General features: G+C 41.0%; 1 protein-coding gene across 1 annotated transcript; it reads right to left on the bottom strand.

Annotated features, from left to right (window-relative positions):
- Nucleotides 1-5,397: 5,397 nt before the first annotated feature.
- RNASE10 (ribonuclease A family member 10 (inactive)) lies at nt 5,398-9,321 on the bottom strand. The gene is made up of 2 exons (XM_045450197.1): nt 9,114-9,321; nt 5,398-6,897 (listed from the first exon to the last, which is right to left on the bottom strand). The coding sequence occupies exon 2, from the start codon at nt 6,890-6,892 to the stop codon at nt 6,245-6,247; it is 648 nt and encodes a 215-aa protein (XP_045306153.1). The 5' UTR covers nt 6,893-6,897; nt 9,114-9,321; the 3' UTR covers nt 5,398-6,244.
- Nucleotides 9,322-16,529: the final 7,208 nt, after the last annotated feature.

Here is a 16,529-nt window from a genome sequence, read left to right as displayed (position 1 = left end):
CACACTGCTGAACCCTTGTAAAAGAGTTCATAAAGTAGAGGCACCTGGTCCATTGAGTGTCCAATTGAGTGTCCGACTTCGGACACGAGTTTGAGCCCCACATTGAGCTCGTTGTTATTGACGTGGAGCCCATTTTTCCTCTGTCCCTCTCTCTCTGCCCCTTCCCCCCTCTCAAAAGTAAATAAACATTAAAAAAAACAATATATCTTTTAAAAAAGAATTCATAGTAAGTACTGTTTTCTTGTTGCTTTTTTTGTCATCTTACAAAGGTACTGAAAATCCCACTCATTCTTTGAAGCTAAAAATTTTATATCCTTATATATAGGAATGCACAATAAGTTCCTAAGGGTATAATTCCAGACACTAGTCTCACATCAGTGATGGAGATCTGACACTTTCAAACAGTGGGGCACCCATTGCCTCCTAAAATCCTGTATCCTGTACAAATAGGTGAAGAGCTATCATGCCCTATGAGCTCTCACAATTTCCCTCATCATGCCTTCTGCTTAGCCTTATTTCCACCATATTCCTCGTCTCTTTTATTCTTCCCCTTAATCCATATTTTACTTGGTCTTTGAGTCATAAGTCTAATAAAGAGACAGCCCAGTTGCTCTTAGAGGCGGCATCTCTGATTTGAGTCACTTCCTGGAAACTAACGGAAGTCAAGTCTGCACACATGAAGAAGAAATGGTGGACCTATGGGTAGGGTGCAGGGTACAGAGGCAAGAGCATCAGCAAATTACATGCTAAAGCAAAGGATTGCTGAACATAATGATAAGTCTGTCCCTTGGACTCCCTTCACATCCCACCAAGAATGAGTCTCTGCCAGATGTTATAACTTTATCACCTTGGGAAGGAGAAGGGTTGAAGAGGGCCAGCTCATTTTACTCTTCCTGCCAAGACTGAGCACTCGAGGGAGCTGAGGAAGAGTCTCCATGTCAGAAGTATAGTGATTTATTGCTGAAGATGTAGAATTATAGGTAGAGAAAAGATTATACATATGTTTATTGTCCAATCAGTGCACATGCAGATTCTTTGTGGTATCTGGGCACCATATCTTCCTGCTAGACCTAGGAACCATTTTTTTGTGTTCTTTACTGACAAATGTTATTGTTCTTGGATAATTTTACATCTCCCACCATAAGAAAAAGGAAGTAAAATTTCATGACCTTTCAAAACTTGCCTGAATTTAAACAATGGAGATCTTCCTGCCTCTGCAGTTTCCTAATGCTGTTTATTTAGTGCTGGCTATATCATGATTCATGACACTGTATCATCCACTGAGCTGCCTGTAAGCACCAGCTTCTAATGACTTTCTCTGGAAGTTTATTTTGTTACCTTATATTGTTGTCAATAACCACAAATGCAAGTCTTACCCAATGACTTAGTCCATTCAGGCTGCTATAACAAGTACTACAGATAAGGTGTCTTACAAGCAACAGAAATTTATTTCTTACAGTGCTGGATGCTGAAAGTCCAAGGTCAGAGTGCCAGCATGGTCCGTTAGGGCCTTCTTCTGGGTTGTATACTTCTCATAGTATCCTCACATGGCAGAAGGGTCTAGAGAGCTCTGGGGGATCTCTTTTATAACAGCACTAATCCCATTCATAAGTGCTCCATGACCTAATCCCCCGGGATAGACCCTACCTTCTTTTTTTGTTTTAATATATTTTTTTAATGTTTATTCACTTTTGAGAGAGAAAGAGCATGAGCACACATGAATGCAGAGGGGTAGAGAGAGAGAGAGAAACAGGAGATCCCAAGTGGTCTCTGCACTGACAGTGGAGAGCTTGATGTGGGGCTCAAACCCACAAACTGCAAGATCATGACCTGAGCCAAAGTTGATGCTTAACCAAGTCAACCAGGTGCCCCGATAGGGCCTACCTTCTAATACTATCACATTCGGCATTAGGATTACATTTTGTGAATTTAGGAGTGACACATATTCAGACCATGGCACCCAGAGTATGCAGGAAAATGAGAATGATAATTCATTTTCTGGTCATATGGAATTTGTCATTGGTAATTTTATAATATAAACATAAAACAATATATCTTCCAACCATATCTTCTCTTGAACTCTGTGGGTCATAATCACTGCATTCCTAGGATGTGACCTCTTGTATAACTAACAACACTACACTCCTGCCTTCTGCACATAGCCACCAGCAAGGAGGATAGGCAAGGGGCCCATGGGCAGAGTAAGAAGAGCAGTACTGTTTACATAAGGAACGACAATTATTTATCTTTATCAAGACCAACCCAAGAGAGTACATCATCACCTATCGATCAGAGGTGAGAGAAGACATTGATTAGAAGTACCCCATGGGTCCTACAAAGCAATGGCCTCAAAGCCCTTACAGGAGACAGGAGTAGCTATTCCCTATCTCCACATGGTGTGGAGCTTGCAAACAGTGGAGTAACCACCCTGGGTGCCAGCAGTGGGGGGCTCACAGGGCAAGGAACAGGTGCTGCTATCCCTGTCCCCCTCAAGTGTTATAGGCTAGAAGTAGCAGAGCAGTAAGAACATGAATGGGTAAAAGCCTCCCACAATGCATCAACTCCAAGAGTCAGTAGTGACCACTGGTGACTCAGAATGCTAAATTCATACTGTGTCTGGGATGTGTTTTAAGCCAAATTCATATGTGAGCACCATTCTGGTGACCCACTTTCATGTGATCCCACAAAAGAAATACCATGCCAGCCAGAGCGAGTGATCCACTTTCCAGGCCACCCTCCTAGAACCAGGGCTTGGCTTTAGGCCTCTAGGATGACTGTGTATGTGCAAGTCTCAGAACTCTTGGAGGGGCAGCTGGTTGGCCCTACACATGGGATAGGGGAGCAGCACCCTCAAGGGGATAAATGGGACTCAAGCCTACAAAGGTCCCAGTTCAAGCTCGGAGCACCTGATCTAGATGGTACTGTTGGCCCCAGTCAGTACCAGACACAACAGGAGGACTTCCTATGTGAAAGGCACTCCAAAAGTGTAGGGTAGTTCTGAGGGGTTGGGCCCAGGGCAGAGGCCCTGTTTGCTGAGTTCTAAGGACTGCACTAGCCCCAAGTATATAAATTTTGTGGATATCCAAGGGATGGAATTTGAGGAGTTTTACAGGACCCCACATACCCACATAGTAGCCAACATGCCCAAAATTGTAAGACGTGCCAATAGTATTGCATTTTGTATTATAGTACTGCTTCCAGATGGAGCCTGTCAAAATGCTTAGGTGCTTGGGGCACCTGGGTGGCTCAGTTGATCAAGCGTTCGGCTCAGGTCATGATCTTGTGGTTCTTGAGTTTGAGCCTGTGTTGGACTCTGGGCTAACAGCTTGGAGCCTGCTTCAGATTCTGTGTCTCCCTCTCTCTGCCCCTCCCCCTGCTCATGCTCCTCTGTCTCTCTCAAAAATAAACATTAAAAATTTTTTTAAAGAAATGGTTAGGTGCTCAATGAGCACCGAGCCCAGCAACATCACCACCAAATGCAGCTGCCACTTACTGAACCCTATTATGGGCCATTTAACCTCATATAATTCTCATAGCTACCCTATGAATTAGGTACTATTATCTCATTTTACAAATAAGGGACTGAAGTTCTGAGACCTAAGAACTATTATCCATGATCACAACTGCTTTTAACTGGCAGAGCTTCAATTTCATGCCATGATTATATGATTCTCAAGAACTGGCTCCTTTATCCTACAGCAGCATATCACATGAGATTGACGGTATAGTCTAAACACAGATTACTTTATAATCTTATCTAGTTGTTAGTCTTTAAGGTAGGCCCAGTGATAGCTATATTAAATGAACAAAGCCAGGAGAAAAGCTTAGAAAATTCTAGGACAACTTTTCCCAACTAGAAACATAAGTTCTAGAAGATGTTATTAAATGATTAAGGGAAGGGTGGATTTCATGGTAAAATCGATTTAGCAATACTGAATATGATCTGAACTCTGCCTATTAGAGATTCACAGCCACGCTAATAGTAAAGGTTGTGAGATCTGCATAAAACAAACTTAACTCTGTTTCACCCAGCATCTCCCAAATCATTTTCACATGTCTATTAACAGTCTTTGAAACCAATTCACAGAAAAACTGCTGTAAGAGGAATTGTAACAGAAGCCTCAAAATGCTTGGATTCCACTTGGTGTGCAGACCCAAACTCAGACTAATTGAATCGATATCCCTGGAATTATACTTATTGGGATTATATGCGTTGTATTTTTAACAAGGAGATTCTAATGAACAGCCAAGGTTGAGAGAAACTTGTACAGGGTGTTCTGAAGATGATGTTTCAGTGCCTTGCAGATCATAAAGTGATTTTTTTGGCCTTAGTCCCTCCCTTCCAGCAGCTTATTATGTTCGTTGCTATGTTACCCAACAGGCAGAGTAAGATCACTAGCAAAATAGGGGCCAAAAAGAAAAAGAGAATATTAGTGAGAGCAAGGAGATTGATTTTGAAAAAAATGTATTTATATTTTTTTCAAAAGGATTTGTGTAGTAATTTTGGTAAAAATCCAAACTTTGTTGAACTTTCATATAAATGTACTATGTTTTAGTTGGGTTTCTTTTTTTCTTTCTCTCTTTCTTTCTTTCTTTCTTTCTTGAGATGGAGAGAGAGTACACAAGCAGGGAAGAGGGGAAGAGGTAGAGAGTGAGAGAGAGGGAGAATTCTAATCAGGCTCCATGTTCAGTGCAGAGTCTGACATGGGGCTCAAACCCATGACTCTGGGAACATGACCTAAGCAAAAATCAAGAGTAGGATGCTCAACCAACTGAGCCACTCAGGTGCCCCAGGTCTCTCTCTCTATCTCTCTCTGTTTTTTTTTTTTTTTTTTTTTTTTTAAGTATTTTGGGTAGAGTCCATAATCAACCAGGATGTTGGGCCTCTAAAGTCACAGTCTGGCTCTGTGTTCATGTTCTGAGAGAAGGACTCAAAACCTAGAGATTCCCTCCTGAACATCCTCTCTCTCTCTCTCTCTCTCTCTCTCTCTCTCTCTCTCTCTCATTTTCCTATAGTATATAGTACATACGTACTTATCACAAGACAAAGAATCCAGAATCCAGGCCCTAACCTCTAGTGAGTTGAATGTCACCCTTTGGGGTCCAGGAGAGCAAACTGAAGGGTGCTGCAAATCGGGAAGCAGCAAATGAAGGGAAGGGCAGGAACACCCCATTTGAATTATAGATCAACCATTTATAAGTGGGGTGATCTTGGTCAAGGTGAAATTGGCCTCTCTGAGCCTGTTACTTCTCATCTGTAAAGTGGAGCTTATCTACTGTCCCTCTTTATAGGGATTATGTAAAACCAAGTACGTGACAGCATCTAGTAGAGTGTCCACATAGAAGGATAGCTTCCTTCCTGCTTGTCTGGAAGAGAAAAGAACACATTGAGCCCTCTGAAATGTGAATCAGGCTACTCAGAAGTTTTTATTGACTGCATAGTGTTTGACAGGGATCAGAAAACTTGCTTCTCTTGAATGATTCTATGTTTCATACAATTTTTATAACTCCTGAAAAGGTCCCAGATAATCAACAAGCAGATAATCAATAAATGTGCCAAAGAAGAATATAGGAGAAACTTATAATATAGTTGCTTCTACAAAGATGCTTATGACTTCATAGGGTCATATATTGTATACTCAAATTAATTAAAGGCTAATTAAATCATGTATACAGGTCCACAATTCTTTACCTGAAACTTCTATTTTGGGTAACTCAAGAAAAACTTATCCACATGGTTCACCAGATGCAGTACTACAGCCCTAGATACAGTCACTGATTTGCTTCTGCAGTGCAGGGGTGCTGTGTGGAAAGCCCAAGGGGCTCACGTGATTGTCCTAGAGGCTCATGGATCACAGGGAAGGACATGGGACTACAGTGAGCTCCTGTAGTCCATATCCAAAGACAAACATACCAGGGAACAGACTGGTGGCAAGGATCACAGAAGATACTAGAGAATCTCTTCACTGATCCCTTTCCAGGGCAGGAGTGATGGAGGACCTGGAGAGACCATATATCATTACCCTATTTTGCCAACTGTAACCCCAGCAAAAAAAGATGCAGGGTGGGTGAAACCTAGGACAATGAAGAATTGTGTTTTCAGGGGACAGTGGTAAGGAATAGGTCAGCCTCTCTTCCCAGAACCTTTTTTGCAGAATACCTAACAGGAGGAAAAGGGTATGAGAAAGAAGTGGGAAGGAAGGGAAAGAGGAGAAGGGGAAGGGGAAGAAGAAGGGAAGTTGCTTCATTGTCCAGACATCACCTGGACCTTCATGTCATTACAGGATATAATAATAAACTTTTCAAAAATGAAAGTGAGGTAATTACAGTGAGGAGTGACTTGGCCTGGTTTAGATAACTTGCAGAATGTCAAATCAAAAGGACGGGAGCTTTTGTGGCATTTGCCTCCCTTGAGTTCACAGGCAACAACAGGATTATTACAGACAGCTCTGACTGTATCTAGATCCTCGTGGATGAATGTGTACTGGGCTATGCATGTGTGGTTGTGTTCCTTCACCTTGTGTGCCATCAGGGCATTGCATTCCCTGGCCATCAGGTCAAACCTGAGATAGTCTTTGTTGCTCTGCAAGGGAGCTTCAGCTCTGAGCATCTTGTTCCCTCCAACTTCGTCTTCACCAAGGATTGTCTCTTCTGGCCAGCCAGGTTGCACTATTCCTTTGTTGCTAAGCAGCATGGTTTCTGTAGTTCGGATGCCCTCTCCTTTAGTGGCTTTGGTCTTGTCCTCTGAGTCGCTAGACAAAAACTCACTGAGGGACTCATCACTATCCTCGAGGACTGCGGCAGCCATCTGAAGTCCCAACCCCAGACCCACCCCCAGGCCCAGTAACAGCAGCAACATCATAAAGAAGATCTGTACCAGAGTCAGCTTCATCTTTCCTGGAGGGAGAAGGGAAACAGAAGGACTGGCTTTGAGATGAAACTTGGCTCCATCGGGGACCCCAGACTCCCTAAACCCTGACAACTTGGTCTTTGGGGTCTCCTCTCCTTTCTCCGCACTACCCAATCCCCTCAAGGGAGAGATTCTTGCTTGTTCTTTTCCCATTTCTCTGGTCACTCCCCACAACATTCCTGTTGCTGTGTGATAAGCCACAGCTTATCCTGCAGAACAGGAAGATGGTGGGGAGAAGCAGCCCTAAAATTGGTTCACATATGGGAAGTCAGTGGGGAAAGTTGACATCCAGTGACTCTTAAACAGAAATTAGTTCCAAATAACCCAAGAGAATGCTTGAGAAGACAAATAAGTACAGTGTCACACTTTCCTTGAGAGAAATTCCTAGAGAAAGCCTTATTCTCAGTAAAGGACTAGAATTGTCATAGGAGACGATCTCTCTATTTTTACCCCAAGTCAATTTTTGCTCCTTCAAGCATCTATTACTCTCCTTTCTACCCACCCCTCCCCTCAAAAGATAAAAAGAAATAGAAGAAGTACCATGGTCCATTCTTACTCCTAAGCTTAGACTGTGTGGTAGGGACAGGTGGGGTGTTGGCAGGGAGGCTATGCCCAATTTCGCATCCCAGGACCCTGTTAAAACCACATGATGTCATGCCAGAAACTTTCTACTACTAAAGACCTCTTGGGGCACCTGGGTGGTTCAGTCGGTTGAGCATCCAACTTCAACTCAGGTCATGATCTCACGGCTTGTGGGTTTGAACCCTGGCTCGGACTCTGTGCTGACAGCTCAGAGCCTGGAGCCTGCTTCAGATTCTGTGTCTCCCTCTCTCTCTCTGCCCCTCCTGCCTATATATATATATATATATATATATATATATATAATATTCTTTATATATAATATTCTTTATATATAATATTCTTTATATATAATATTCTTCATATATAATATTCTTTATATATAATATTCTTTATATATAATATTCTTTATATATAATATTCTTTATATATAATATTCTTTATATATAATATTCTTTATATATAATATTCTTATATATATATTCTTATATATATTCTTTAGCACTTGGATATTTCCTGCTGATTAGTTTTGTACTCTCAGAGAGGAAATGGAGTAAGAATGAAACAAACAAAAAAACCCCAAAACAACCAAACAACTGATCTTCTGAGGTTCCCCAACTAATAAAGATCCCAATGAGTGCTGAGAGTAGGAACATGTATTTTTGTCCTGCTAGGCCAATTTCATCCCCCAGTCAAAGAGAGATCTTCCTGGGGCGCCCGGGTGGCCCAATCGGTTAAGCATCTGGCTCTTGGTTTTGGCTCAGGTCATGACCTTGCGGTTTCATGAGTTTAAGCCCCATGTCAGGCTCTGCACTGGCAGCACATAGCCTGCTTGGGATTCTCTCTCTCCCTCTTTGTCTGCCCCTCCCCCACTCACACTATCTCTGTCTCTCAAAACAAATAAATAAACTTAAAGAGAGAGAGAGAGACCTTCCCTACTAGAAAAGAAAATTGCTGTAAAGAGCATTGAGACAATTGATAAAATTAGAATATAGTCTGTGGAATAGATAGGAGTGTTCTATCAATCTTTGATATACTGAAGTTGAAATAGTATACTATGATTATTTAAAAGAATATCTTCTTAAAAATGAAATCTGAAATATTAAGAAATAAAGGGGTACAATGTTTGCAACTTACCCTCAAATGGTTCAAAATATAGGTTATATGTATATATATACATGCCTTTACAGAGAAAGAAAGAAAATGATTTTTTTTTAATATAGGGGGCAAGTTTTTGTTTATTTTATTTATTTTTAAAGTTTATTTATTTATTTTGAGAGAGAGATAGGGAGAGTGAGGGAGGGGCAGAGAGAAAGGGAGAGAGAGAATCTCAAACAGACTCCATTCTGTCAGCACAGAGCCTGACTTGCAGCTGGAACTTATGAACTGTGAGATAATGACCTGAACAGAAATCAAGAATCTGATGCTTAACTGACTGAGCTAACCAGGTGCCCCAGGGGGAAAGCTTTTAAAATTATGTATCTGAATAGAGAGCATTCAGGAGTTCTTTGTAATATTGTTGTAACTTTAAAGTAAAAAATATGTCAATATTTAAAAAAAAAATTTTAAAGTAAAAGAACTTCCCATGTTGTTCCCTAGGGCACTCAACACCACTGTGACTTACCTCCACACCTAAGTAGCCTCAAAGATTTTTGCGTTCTCCTGTTCCCCAGGTTCTTCCCTCCCAGGGTTTCCTTCTTCCTGAAAAGTGCCCTGGATGCTCGTCTGTAGAGAAATGGTTAGCCCCTGCTGGTCCACGTGCTCTTAAACCCAGACTTAATTCCCAAGCCCAACCTCCTTCCATTCCTCCCACCAGCACTGAATAAACACACTCACCCAATTCTCTCTGCTCCCACAAACACTTTGAAGTAAGGCTATTTGGACATTGAGACAGACCCAGACGTCCAAGGCAGGAAACGTCTCCAGCCTAGGAAAATCAGACAGTTTCATTTGGTCAATTGTCCGACTCCTAAGTTACACCCACTATCCTGAGGTTTATAGCAGCCTTATTTTGTCATGAATTTCAGATCAAGTCATTTTTTAATATTCTCCACATGTACTTCCTTTAACCCTTTCCTGTCATTTCTGGAACATCAAGACCTTTGGCCTTTATATGGACCGACATGGCTATTTTGCTTTTTACATTATAGAATTGTGTCATGACTTAATTTGAACACTTGGAATATTTGTGTCAGTCATAATTTGCACATAACTTAACTTATGAAGCCTATCCCTGTCCTCCACTCCTTGCTCCCTATTTGCAACCCAGCCAAAAACCACATTCCCATAAGAACAGACAGATTTTGCGAACCTGACAATTTAGCCCTAGATAAGACCGTATCCAAAGCAGCACTACCTCTGTCAGTTCCTGCAGCCTGAGTGAGTAAAACCCGGAGGGTTACAATGTTGATTCTCTTCTCTTCCTTAGCTAAAAGTGCCATCATGAGATAATAGTTTTTAAAACACTCTGGAGATTGTGAAAACACTATGCAAACCGTCTCTGGATGCAAACAAGTCTCTTCAGGAGGATCTTTTGCTTTGTCATTCAGGCAGGGGTTTTCAAATTGTCTCTGGGGACTGCCTCTGTGATTGGCAAGGTATGCCTCGCTGACCTTCTGCAGTGCTGAGGATGATCATTTACAATAAGTATAATAACAACTAACCAACACTGAGCATCTACTTCACTCCAGGTGTTTATTACATTTCACCCTCTTTTTGCCTGTGCTATCCTTCTCTGGTGTCCATTTTGCCCATCTGTTCTGGTAAGGTCTATTTGGAACATGAAGAGGCCATAAGGAATCCTCTGCTGAACCCAGTAGCTGTCTAGAGTCAGCAAAGATAATATATTCAACCACACTCATCACCTTCTTCTTTATAATCAGGTGTTTTGGTTACTATTAGGAATTGTCTGAAATTAAGCCTCGATTAAAGGAAAAAAAGACATACGTCTGTGGTCTAAGTATAACCTTTAGACTGACAGCGTTTTGGTTTTGTTTTTCCCTTTTCTAGGCCATGGTTTTCTCATCTTCTAAAGAATTTGTTTTTAATTTTATTTTTAAGCAATCTCCACCCCCAATGTGGACTCTAGCTCACAACCCTGAGGTCAAGAGTCACAGGCTCTACCTACTGAGCCAGAAGGTGCCCTGAGCTTTCTCATCTTCTAAATTTGAGTAATAGTAGCTTTTACCCCACAGAGATGTTGTCAAGATTACACAAGACACTGCATGTAAAAGGATCAATATATTAGCTATTGTAGTTATTATTACATAGCAATTATCAATACATGCTCATTACCTGCTCAATACATTTTCCTATCAGAAATAACACATCCTAGAGCTGCAGCTAACAACAGTGCTCACTGCTTCTCCGAGAAGGCAAACAACATCTAGAATCTCAGAGAAGGAATTATGGCTCATATAGACCAACACTTCATTTTACAAATAAAGTGACTTAAGGGGCGACTGAGTGGCTCAGTTCATTGAGCATTCGACTTCGGCTCAGGCCATGATCTCATGGTTCATGGGTTCAGGCCGCACATCAGGCTCTGTGCTGACAGCTCGGAGCCTGGAGCCTGCTTTCGATTCTGTGTCTCCCTCTCTCTCTGCCCCTCCCCTGCTTGTGCTCTCTCTCTCTCAAATAAATAAATAAATAAATAAACAAATAAATAAATAAAATGTTTAAAAAAAAAAACAAATAAAGTGACTCGAAGAGGTTAATGTCTCAGATGCTACAGGTAAGTATTGGCAGTTCTGATATTAGAACTTTGACTTCTAGCTAAGCAAAATTTATGATAGACCAATGATTGGCAAGCAGGAAGGTAGATAGATTAGATAGGTAGATAGATAGATGATAGATAGATAGATAGATAGATAGATAAAAGGCAGGTAGATAGATATAGAGAGATACAGATAGAATAGATGCTCTGATAAGAAAATTGACAATCCATCTAAGACTTAGATTCTAAGTATAAGTGCTATTTCTCGTAAATCAATCTAAAATACGGACTTCCACTTGTAGTCAGGATAGAGGAACAGCTATTGGATTTTGCCTGAAACTGCTAAAAAAAAATGAATTATATGAAATGATAGATTTTCAAGGCATTGACAAGAGACAATGAAGTACAGTGATTATTGAGAGAGGGGCCACCAAACGGGATGAGCTTACTCCCCCAGCCTCCCCCCTGGGGAGAGTTTCTAGGCCAGGTGGTACAGAGGGGGGACCCAGGCAGAGTCTGTCAGTCTCCCTGAGTTGAGGCGATAGAATTGAGAGTCCAAGGAGGCCCAGGCAACTAGAGTTCATGGGGCAGAATACCAGGGGGGACAAGACTGTGGAGAAAGAACTCCAGTGACCTGCAATGAGGAAGATATCACTACACATCTATCAGAATTGCTATAATGAAAAAATAGTGAGACTGCGAAAGCCTGGAGAGATCCAGAAAAACTGGATCTGTCATACATTGCTGATGGGAATATAAATGGTACAATTACCCTGGAAAACAGTTTGGAAGGTTCTTAAAATACTAACTATATATTATAATACAACTTGGTAATCACACTCTGGGGTGTTTATCCCAGAGAAATGAAAACATATGTCCACACAAAAACCTGTACACAAATATTAACAGCAGTTTCATTTGCATCAGCCAAAAACTGGAAGCAGCCCAAATATCCTCCACCAAGTGAAGGGCTAAACAAACTGTAGTACATGTGTACCATGGAATACCACTCAGCAATAAAGAGGGACGATCTGCTTATATAACAACCTGGATGAATTTCAAAAGCATTATGCTGAGCGAAAAAAAATATATATATATCACATGGTCATGTACCATATGACTCCATTTAGATGAGATCCATATAATATGGAGAACATAGTAATGTTCGTCAGGGGTTTAGAATGGTGGGGATAAGGACACAGATGTGACTATACAGAGGTACCACAAGGGAGATCTTTTTGTAAGTTTTTTTTTTTTTTAACTACTGTCTATGCCTATGAGTGTGGGGCTCAAATTCACAACCCTGAGATCAAGAGTTTCATGCTGTACTGAATGAGCCAGCCAGGCGCCCTCCCAGGGAGACCTTTGTGGTGATGAAATAGTTTTGTATCTTGATTGCAGTGGTGATTGCATGAATCTACACATAAAATAAAATGACACAGAACTATACTCACACACATTATGCTAATGTCAATTTTACACATCATGCTGACATGTAAGATGTAATCACCAGAGGAGACAGGTGAAAGGTACATTAGACCTGTACTATCTTTGTAGCTCCCTGTGAATCAATATTTTTTTTTAAGAATAAAAACTTATTTTAAGTGTTAAGGCTCATTATAGATGTTTTACATAATAGTATAGAGAAACACACGCATGCACACACCAGACCCCCATCTAGACGGTTATTTACACTTGGTGTATATCCTTGTGGTCTTCTCCCACCCCACTCAGCCCTGTGTTGATGTTAAGTTCAACATGTCCATAAAAATTACAAGTTGAGGAGTGCCTGGCTGGCTCAGTCTACTGAGCCCCCAGCTCTTGATTTTAGCTCAGGTCATGATCTTGCAGTTCATGGGATCGGGCCCCACATCAGGCTCTGTGCTGACAGTGTGAAGCCTGTTTGGGATTCTCTCTCTCCCTCTCTCTCTCTGCCCCTCCCCCACTCATGTGCTGTCTTTCTCTCTCTCACGCACGCTCTCTCTTTCAAAACAAGTAAACATTTTTTTTTTTTAATTACAAGTTGCGATGTCAGATGGTAGTTAAGTATAGTGAATATAGGCGCCTGTATTAGCAGGCGAGTCTGATGTGGAGATACACATTTGGGAGACATCAGTTTATGACCAGGTACCTAAAGTATGAGACTGAATGAGCATAAGTGTCAAGAGAAGTTTGGTTTTCTACTTTGTTTTGTTTTTAAGAAAAGAAAAACAACAGCTTGTTTATTGATAATAAAGTCTAAGCAGAGAGGAAAACCAATAATGCAGGAGCAAAAGGCAAGATTTGTTGGAGCAGTGGTGTTTGAGTGCTCAGACTGAAGACGAATTGCCTGGGTTTATGCGTAAACATGTGTTATTGTATCTGTGAATCACACTTCAGGAGAGTGAAAGGGACATACAACATATTTTCTATAAAAGCTTGGATCTGGAGACATGGTTGAGAACCACTGGTTTACACAAGAATTAGTAATGGTCAGGGATCTTGCTACACTGTGCACTTGGGAGCTTTTTCTTCATTCTGTGGTTGCAGCTGCTACTGCCCAGTGACAGCTGACTGGATCGACAGTGCCGCTCAGCTCTGGGCTGGATGCTCTCCAACTATGAGGAGTTTCTTAAGATGAGACACAAAAGGGAAAGGGAACAACATTTCACTAATAAGGAATTCGACTCTGCTGTGGATCCCAGATAAACCATTGGCTTTTATCCCCAGGTTTTGGTCATGCACTTGTCCAGCAGATATACAAAAGTCCAGAGTGGGGACAGTGGGGTGGGGAGGCATTTTTCAGAGATGGACATGTTATTTGAGGTGACCCAGTGTTTAAATTCTGGCATCTGTTAGGACTCCAGTGTGCTCCATCAGTTTAGCCTGACCCACCAAACACAAAGGGCTCTAGACTATTAAGGATATGCGGCAAACATCTTGAGAGTAAACACTTCCTTACGATATCATGTAATGTAATTTTTCTTACAGAAACAGTTCTGAAGGTTCTGCTCTACTCAAGGGTGGCCAGCCACGGAGGTAAGTAGAGACTGAACCTTAACTGAGCTCTGCTCAACACACCGTACAAATGGGCACAGAGCCGACTTCACCCAGAGGAACTGGCTTTTCTTCCAGCTCATACAAAGGTGTTTTTTTAGGCTTTCTAGGGATCTAAATCAAGGGCTTTTCATTTTGGTTCATTTTCACCTAAATGACCTTATATGACCCTTACAACTTCCCCAACAAGTAAGAAGAGCTAGAATTATTTCTCCTGTTTTATAATAACATTGAGGCCTTAAGATGTTAAGTGACTCACGTAAGGCCACGTAGGTAGCAGGTACCAGAACAGGAGCAGGACTCTGATCTACAGGCTCCCACCTGTTGTTCCTTCTCTCATACCATCTGTCTCGCCCCTGATGGTCTGTTCCAGTTGAGGTCCTTTCCTCATGGAACTAGAGAATAACTGGCTACCGTTGATGCCCAAAACAATCTTATAAACATCCATCTAATATAAGATGGACATTTTCCGTTATTAAAAATCAGTTATTGGGGCACCTGGGTGGCGCGGTCGGTTGAGCGTCCGACTTCAGCCAGGTCACGATCTCGCGGTCCATGAGTTCGAGCCCCGCGTCGGGCTCTGGGCTGATGGCTCAGAGCCTGGAGCCTGTTTCCGATTCTGTGTCTCCCTCTCTCTCTTCCTCTCCCCCGTTCATGCTCTGTCTCTCTCTGTCCCCAAAAAAATAAATAAACGTTGAAAAAAAAATTTAAAAAAATCAGTTATTACACTTATTAAAAATTGTATTAAAATTGTTATCAAATTCTTATTAAAAATTACAATTCACATTTGTAAAATGAACTCACATAAAGCTGCTCACTGTCTACAGAAATCAACCCCTCTAACTTCTGCCAGATCTTTCATTCTTATAATCTTTTCATCCCCTCGAATTGCTGCAGTTCCCCTGGTTTGGGCTTGTCTTGTTCAGTCCCTGTGTAGCCCTGGTTTCATTTGGTAGATGATCCTCTGGGGAAGTTACAGTACTATGTCTTATTCTTTCTGAGTGGTTTTGGCAGTTTCTCTAATGTTGGGGGAGTTTTGTTAATAATATATGACCAATAAAACAGACCACAACCACCCTATTCTGGTGCAACAGGAACTTCCAGAACCAACAAAGTCTACAGAAAGAGCTCCCCCAAATCACACCTAACATTCTACACCTCTACTAGGAAAGATGCCAGCTCACCAACATGATGGGTTGCATTTGCAATAAAAATTATGTTATCCATTTTTATCAATCAGCATAAGAAACATTCACTGACTTCTTTAAAATAGACTTAATTATCATTAAAGACATATTGTCTAAAATTTTTTTTGAAATGGCTTTATTATATGATTTACATGCCACAGAAACAACCAAATGTCCTTGTGAGTTGCATTATTCTTAGTATGAAACTTCATAAGCTTTCGCATTTGAAAATTATCAGCTATAAACTAACCACAGGTATTTTGAAGCTCCGTCACCTACAGATAGTTTTTATTTTACTCTATTGCTTGCCTGGAGGCTCTGTTATAAACTACAGACTGAAATTGTGCCTTTAATAAAGGACAGTGTCAGAGCCTCACGAAAAAGGATTTGTACCAGATACTTAAAGCTATTGACTATTTATTTGTTTGTTTGTTTGTTTCAAGTAGGCTTCATCCCCCGTGTTAAGCCCAACACAGGGCTTGAACTCAAAACCCTGATCAAGGCCTGAGCTGGGATTAAGAGTCAGACATTTAACCGACTGAGTCATCCAGGTGCCCCTGTTGGCACTTTAAAGCATAGATTCTTAAGAACAGGCTTTTGAGTTAACACCACTTAGTCAACTTTCATACCAAGCCTGTGGACTGACCCAAGATTTCCAAAACTCCTTTTAGTCAATAAGCAGACAACTTCATGAGACTGCTTACTCAAGATCCAGCAGAACAAGAATTAGTTGTATGGGACTGAATGAACTGATAAAGTTTGCAGAAAAAAAAAAAAAGAAGAAGAAAGAAGAAAGAAAATTTGTAGTTGTTTGTATGGAATATTGTTTTATTTTATTTTATTTTTTAATTTACATCCAAGTTAGTTAGCATATAGTACAACAGTGATTTCAGGAGTAGATTCCTTAAGCCACTTACCCATTTAGCCCATCCCACCTCCCACAACCCCCCCAGCAAACCTCTGTTTGTTCTCCATATTTAAGAGTCTCTTATGTTTTGTCCCCTCCCTGTTTTTATATTATTTTTACTTCCCTTCCCTTATGTTCATCTGTTTTGTTTATTAAATTCCTCATATGAGTGAAGTCATATGGTATTTGTCTTTC

Source organism: Leopardus geoffroyi, chromosome B3 (assembly GCF_018350155.1).
Source record: "Leopardus geoffroyi isolate Oge1 chromosome B3, O.geoffroyi_Oge1_pat1.0, whole genome shotgun sequence".
Taxonomy (NCBI): domain Eukaryota; kingdom Metazoa; phylum Chordata; class Mammalia; order Carnivora; family Felidae; genus Leopardus; species Leopardus geoffroyi.
This window is presented reverse-complemented; position numbering and strand designations above follow the sequence as displayed.